The 7,323-nt window shown below is 53.5% G+C and overlaps 1 protein-coding gene across 1 annotated transcript in view; it reads right to left on the bottom strand.

Annotated features, from left to right (window-relative positions):
* OTOG (otogelin) overlaps positions 1-7,323 on the bottom strand; it is an 80,297-nt gene that overhangs the window by 61,900 nt on the left and 11,074 nt on the right. The window contains exons 10-18 of the mRNA XM_005883347.2: positions 6,641-6,771; positions 6,302-6,408; positions 5,871-5,980; positions 5,388-5,516; positions 4,434-4,542; positions 4,104-4,150; positions 3,465-3,610; positions 1,566-1,698; positions 523-700 (exon numbers count right to left, since the gene is read on the bottom strand). Coding sequence (XP_005883409.2) covers positions 523-700; positions 1,566-1,698; positions 3,465-3,610; positions 4,104-4,150; positions 4,434-4,542; positions 5,388-5,516; positions 5,871-5,980; positions 6,302-6,408; positions 6,641-6,771 — 1,090 coding nt within the window. The remainder of the gene's footprint in view (positions 1-522; positions 701-1,565; positions 1,699-3,464; positions 3,611-4,103; positions 4,151-4,433; positions 4,543-5,387; positions 5,517-5,870; positions 5,981-6,301; positions 6,409-6,640; positions 6,772-7,323) is intronic.

Here is a 7,323-nt window from a genome sequence, read left to right as displayed (position 1 = left end):
CAATTAAAGCAAACAACCATGAGCCAACTCAAACCCCTACTAATTTTAAGCTGTTTGCCATAAAGCTGTATTTCTCAAGGTATGCGCCATAGGCCTCATAGATTAGAATCACAGTGGTGTTTATCTATAATAATAAAAGCGTAATATGCTAATTAGACCAGACAGCCAAACAACCTTCCTGATGTCCTTCAGGATGAAGCCGGGGCTGCGAGCGCCGAGCCCCTTGCACGAATTTTGTGCATCAGGCCTCTAGTTCGAAATAAGATTCTTGGGCCTCAACCTATAGCAGATTCTTAAAGGGTAGGACCCAGGAATCAGCATTTTAACAACCTCTGCATCTTCTGCACAGAGAAGACTGAGCCATTGCCTTAAAGAAACATACTTAAATTTACATGCAGAGAAATAAATGATCAATGGTGAATACCAGGCACATGAGAGCCCATGGGAGTTTGGGAGATTAGGATACTTGGCCCTAAGGGAAGCCCCTCCCCTTCCTTCCTGTTCCAGGGCAGGGGCACGTACAAAAAGTCGTCCTGCGTGTTGCCGTTGAAGGTGCCGCAGAGGCCTACTGTGTCCTCCACCCATCGCTGGTCCACCTGCAGGTAGAGCCGCAGGCCTTCTCGATCGTAGAGCACCCGCACGCCCACGTTGGTCCTCACCCGCAGGAACACGGAGGACAGCCTCCGGATCTCAAAGGCGTCTGGGCACAGAACACGGAGGGGGATGTGGGAAGCTGGGCCACTGTGCATCCCACCCTCCACCACCACCTGCGTGGTGCCCTCCGAGCCCCATACCCAGCCCAGCATCCACACACAGTGAAGCCCTGCCGAGGGGGTTTGTGGGGAGCCCCGAGGAAATCCTGTTCCATGATGAAACCAGGACCAGGGACAACCTACTGTGGCAGCGCCACCTGAGAAATGTCTTTTAGCTCTAAATGCCTATTAAAGCTTTGTCTCCCTACGTAACTGGTACGCTTCCTTCTCTAGCAAAGGAAATTCCGTAACTGCCCATTCTTCTCATAGTGGCCACTAGGAAGCTCACCACATGACTTTAGATTCAATCATAGCAATTTTAAAGTTTAGATGCAGTTGTGGTGAATTTTATGCCCTTGGTGGTTTGTACTTCTTTGGCCTCTTTACCCCACTCCTCTCCATCTTGAGTCCCTATTCTTTCTTCTTTCCTTTTGCATTTTCTCTGGTGCTATTTCATTTCTTAGTTGTTTTGCCATTTTTATTAGTTGTGCTTCCTATGAGCTACCACAAATCCCTTGCATCAGACAGGATAACAGTAATTAATAAGCAAATGTGAGAGTAGGGGTGGAAAACAGCTCCTTTCATACCCTAATTTAGAAGAGGCCATACTGCTATGAAGCCTGTCACGTGGGGTGAGGACAAAGATCATTTTAGAGTCCAGAATCCACGTTCCTGGGACCAAGGTGCCCCTGGCCTGATCCACCCAGTATTAGAATTGGAGCTCTTGCCCAGGTGGCAGTGCCTTTGGCCAGAGGAGCCTGGGAGAAGCCTGGGCAGCCGCTCCCAGCCCGCTCTCGTCCACCAAAGCCGTACCGTCCGTGTAGGGTGGGGTGACCTTGTACTGGTCAAACAGAAGGACATCCCCCGCTTGGGTCAGGGTCACCTGTCTCCGAGGGTCCTGGTGCAGAATCACTGACACCGACTGGACACAGACTCCATCCTGGTTCTGGGGAGACAGGAAGGCCCATGGGGCAGAGTTAGCCTGTCTGTCCTGCTGGTCCCAACAGAGCCCTCCAGGAGCAGAGAACTGAGTGCAGTTTGCGGCCAGGGACAGGCTCCTCATGGTGACAGAGCCCGAGAGGACATTAAGGGTCCTCTGACTAAATGCCTTCATCTGGGGCATGGGAAGGCAGAGGCTCAGGCTGGAGGTCAGTGGCAGAGCTAGGATAATGCAAATACATGTGATGGTCAACCCTCACGCTGTCTAGGACGCAGAGCAAAGACGGCCCCTGGATGGCCCAAAGTCTAGCCTCAGAAACACGCCCCGCTCGACTGCCAGCTGGGTCTTCGATCTCATCCTTGTATGGTTGTTTAGCTCTTTCTGTGTGCACATCCTGCAAAGTACCAAGCTCCTCTCACAGGGAGGCAGGATATGAGCTAATATTCTCTGGGCCTCGGGTTCTCATCTCTAAAATGGGTGGTACGCACGAGCCCATTTGTACCTCTTTGCACTGGAAGAGATCAACACAATGATACAGTGATGAACTTGACAGATACAGTCCCTGCCCTCGCGGAGAGTACATATTCGTGGGGGACACAGACATTAAATGAAGGATACAAAGCTGGTTATTTATCATTGTGATCAGTGCTGCAAACACATGTAGCTGCTAAGAAAACATATAGCAAAGGAACCAGACTTAATCTGCAGAGGTAGGAAAGGCCATCCTAGGAAATGATAATCATAATAATGTAAAAGTAGTCATAGCAATACTAAAACTCTTAATGCTACCATGTATAATAATAATTGTAACAGCTAACTTTAATGTAGAGTTTCAATGTTCAGGCACTGTTCTAATCTTTTTATATACATTATTCACTTAACCCTCATAGCAATTCTATTCAGTAAGTATAAACAACCCCATTTTGCAGATCAGAAAACTGAGTCATGGGGGAAAGTGACCATGGAGCTGAGGTCTGAATGATGCAAAGGAAGAAGGGGAGAAGGGAGACATCCAGGAAGAGAGAATAGCTGAATAATGTCCCCTGACACAGGATGGCATATAATGCATTCAAGGACATAAAAGAAGACCAGAGGGGCGGAACCCACTGGGCAAAGTGTTTTAAGATAAGGTTCAAGAGGTAGGCAGGGGCCAGCTTAGGCAGAGCTGACACAGCTCGGAGGTCACCTCCTCTAGGAAGCCTTTCTTGATCCACCCCTGATTCCCAGGTAAAATAGCAACAAGGAAAAGTTCCTCCATGGAGAGCTACCCTGTACGCCCCACACTGTCACAGCTCCTATAACAGAGTGGGTTATGGGGTCACTTGTCTGCCTTACCCAACAAAGTGTAAGGCCCAAAAGGCCAGAGCCAGGCTCAATTCATCCCAGTCTCCAAGACCTAACATAGCTTTGGGCACAAGTATTTGCTGAACGCATGAATGAATGAATGAATGAATGAAAGAAAATGAATGCATGCATGAATGAATACAGAGATGTTGAAGATATAATCCAAGGAAGCAGAGAGGATTAAGTTGAATTAGAGCCATATTACAGATTGGTTTTTTACAAACACGGAGGCCCAAGAAAGGGAAATGACTCTCAGCCATTCTAGAGCCAGAACCCAGTCTCTTGCCCCAGGCTCTGCCCAAGAACAATAGACAGAAGGCTAAGTGGGCTGTGGAAAGACCTGGGGCCCTGCCCTAGATCCCCCAGCCTTTCTGGCGGCAGAGGGCGGGGTGGCTGGCGGGATCGTTCCTGGGGTCCCCAGCCCTTACCAGGCCACAGGGGGCGTTCTGCAATGTCACTGTGAAGGTGCCCGAGGAACGGCTCTTGGCCAGGATGTACTGACACGTGGCAGGGAACGTGTACCGGCGGCCGTCAAAGGTGGTGAAGTGGATGTCGCCAGTCACCGAACACTCGGCTGAGAACAGAGAAAGGTGGCTGACCCATGGGAGCTGCCGCATGGGGACGGCCTCGCCCTGCAGACTCTGAGCAGGAGGAGGAGTCAGCACCCTGTCCTCGGGACTCAGGGCAGCGCCTGGAGGCCTGGCCTGCCCTTTGGGAGCCCTGGTCCCTGAGCAGACGCAGCCCTGCCCTGAACTCCCTCTGACAGGAGACCAGGCTTTAGGCTTGAAGACCAATTCTGCTCCAAGCCCCTGCAGTCAGGAAGGCCCTTAGATACATAGAACCCCATGAAAAACGGGCCCTCGTGGGATGGAGCAATCGCCTAATCAGGCAAAGCAGCTCCGAGGAAACAGAGGGAGGGTGGTTACGCCAAAAAAAACAACAAAACTGAGTGACCCCCCCAATCTGCCACTCTAGCCCCAACAGCAGGCCTGGCTCCCAGTTTCCCTGCCCTCAAAACTGTGAGACTAGAGGAAGAGGGTAGAGTCCAAGGTGGGGGTCAGCTGTACCTGGGCAGACAGATGTGCTGCACACCCACTTGCCCGCAGTGCATGTGCTGAAACAGAGACCAAAAAGGCAGGGGCTCACCCTTCCAGGCCTGGGACAGATGCTGGAGGGGGGCGGGGTCCACAGAGCTCCTGCCCCCAGCCCTCAGTTTTCCCATCTCTGAAATGGGCGGTGGAGATTCCACCCACAGATTAAATCCAATGACATCTGTGACTCAGAGATGCTGAGTGAGTGCCCTCATGTCATCAGGGCTCCCAGACCCCAGATGGGCAGCCCTGGTAGAAAGCCCTGGGATTTACCACCTCCTCCCACCCCCAGCAGCGGACACAGACCAGGTATTGCAGTCTTCTTTCACCACAGAGCCGATCGGGTACAGGGTCCCGTGGAACTCACAGGGACAATCAGCTGGTGCCACACAGCTCCCATCCTCGAAGATCAACCCTAAGATGACAGAAAGGCCCATTTAACTCACCTCCGTTCCTGTTCACAAACCTTTCATGGCTCCCCAGATCCTGTGATAAATATTCCCACACCCAAGCTCTTGCAGCACTGAGCCCACCTTCAAACTTCCTCCTGTATAAATCCTCAGCTCAGGCCAGATCTGAACCTCCTCTGAGCAAATAATCTCACCTCCAGAACTCTGCTCAGAGACACCCATTCCAAACAACTTGCATATGGTCTAGCTTCTCCTCTCCACCTCTCAAAAGACTGTTACTGTATCTAGAACCAGCATAGGTACCACCTCCTCCAGGAAGCCTTCCCTGACTATCTCTCCCACTAGTGAATTCCTATATCCTTTTTTGTGTGAACCCCTGAGTTGAGATGTGCCTTAGAGTGGAGTCATATGTAAGTGTCTTCTCACTGACACCAGAGTCTGATCCCTAAAGTCAACCTTTATATTCTTTAACCCACCCCTGCCTAGCCGAGTGGCCTGCATGCACACCATAGATGTGCTGCAAAGTTATGCACCGTGACAACAGTACGTGGATAAGTGTTGAAACAAATGTGTGTTTGATAAATGAATAGATGAATGATGATGACTTGTCCTCATCTACACACCTTAAAAAGCTCAGACCCAAAGAAATGAAATACCCTGCCGAACCTCTCAAGAGCCACAGTCCTACCCCCATCCTCACCTCCCTTAACCCATTCATTCGTTTATTCACTTATTAGTTGTTTGCTCCTTCCTTCCTTCATTCATTCCACGCACAGGCATCCTCCTAGTTCCTGCTTCATGCTCAATCCGTGCCTGGCCAGGTCAGGCACCCCCTCCTTCCCCAGCATACCATCGGGGCAGTAGCAGCCGTCCACACAGGCAATCTCGCTGTCCACGCAGGCCGCCCTGGGCTGGCAGGAGGTGGGGCAGCAGGTGATGCACTCGTTGTAGGTAAAGGCCTTCTCCTTACAGTGCACGGCTTGGGAGGAAGGGAGCAGTATGGCCTGTCAGCTCCTGATGGGCCCGGCTCTGCCAAGACCCACCCAGTCCCTATCCTAGGCCCTGGGGCAGCAATGGAAGGGCTTTGATTTTCCTGATCCCTTAGCCCTAATGGCAAGAAGGACCCTCCTCTCACTCTACAGCCCTGGGCCAGTCCATCCCGCTCTGAGCTTCAGTTTCCCATCGGTCACATGGGGATGAGACCTCAGGGCTTAAAGCTCTCACTGTGGTTCGGAGCAGGACAGGTCATTGAGCTGAGGCCTCAGAATGCCATGCACAACTCTAGGACAGAGCTTGTCTGGGCCCTCCCTGCCCACCACCAGGCTGCACCTACTGCATTGCCGGAGCTGGGTCCTCCAGCCCTGCAGGGGCCGCCCCGCCTGGGCACACGCCCGGGCATACTCAGCCAGTGCCCGGCACCAGGTGGCTTCATCACCCGCTGACCTGTGCAGGAAAACCGGGGGTAATACTGGAGCGAGGCCCAATCGCCACCAGCCCTCCACATTCTGTAGAGACTGCAGGGCTCAGGGCACCCCTGCTCTCCACACGGCAGGGAAAGGAATGGGGTGGGGGGGGTGTCAGGCCCCATTTCTGAGCCTCAGTGAATGGAAAAGCTCTGTCCCATCTATGCAGATAATTTCAGAGCTTTGGGAAGCATATCTGTCAGTGCCTGGGATTGTCAGGCTCAGTGGTCCACGGGCTGAGCCCCACCCCAATACTGAGAGGGTTTCCCCCACCACTCCCCCGTCCTGGCTTCCCACTCACTGGCAGAGATCGCTGGTACAGCTGGCCGCGAAGGGCAGAGGGCTGACGTAGGCGTGGCAGGCATCAAAGGGGGGCCTCAGCAGCGCCTCACACCGGTCATACACACTCTGGGGCAAAGGCAGGGAGCTGGAGTTGGGGACCAGCAGGGCCACGCACAGCCCTCTGACTCCACCAGCCCCACATGGAACCCCAGCTTAGGCCCAGGGGACAGGGAGGAGAGGACAGGGTCCTTGGGCACCAACAACCTGGGCACCTGCAGCCAATGACTTTTCAAGAGGTAGATGGGGAACCAACTTAAGCCAGGCACTAGGGTGGGAGGTAAGGAGCCGGGGTCCTGACCTGCATGGCTCCCAGGCTCTGCTGCAGGCACGGCGGGCGAGGCAGGGAGGAGGTTGTGGGCCCTGGAGGCTGGTTAGGGGCCTGCTCCTGCCAGCTGTGCACAAACTCAGCCACATCGTCCGTCAGCTTCCCTGTGGGAGAACCAGCATGACCACAGGTGGGGGCAGGTGCACAGAGGGATCTGGGGGAAGGTAGGTGGAGCTAAGGAGATGCCCAGAGGTGGGCAAGGAGATGAGGAATCCAGCCTCCTGAGCTCCCATCCCAATCTGCATGCCCAAAAGAGCCGTTCTCCTGGGAGAACGCTCAACACCCGCAGTGGGTCCCTACTGCTCCACACTCAGGGGAGGCAACAGCATGCAGTGTAGAGAGAACAGTGTGTAAGCCTGGACAAGGAGCCTCAGTTGCCCCATATGTGAAATAGGGCCCATAATCCCCCATGAGATCATTTCACGGACTATATGGGGTGATGCACATAAAGTGTTCAATATGCTGCGGGTGATCAAGGCAGTCACTGCCCTTGTTCGGGCCTGAGTCGCCAAGCTTGGGCCCTGCACCTTCACTTTTACTCTTCCCTCTCCTCCGTAGGGATCTTCAGCTCCAGCTGGGCCCTCTCTTCCTGGCTCTCTGGCCCTCTATCCTCCCCGCCGCCGCCGCCGCCCCCCCCTCCCCCCAAAGGCCTTACA

Source organism: Myotis brandtii, unplaced genomic scaffold, assembly GCF_000412655.1.
Source record: "Myotis brandtii unplaced genomic scaffold, ASM41265v1 scaffold782, whole genome shotgun sequence".
NCBI lineage: Eukaryota > Metazoa > Chordata > Mammalia > Chiroptera > Vespertilionidae > Myotis > Myotis brandtii.
Note: the sequence above shows the minus strand (reverse complement) of the source record. Positions and strands in the feature narration are given on the sequence as shown.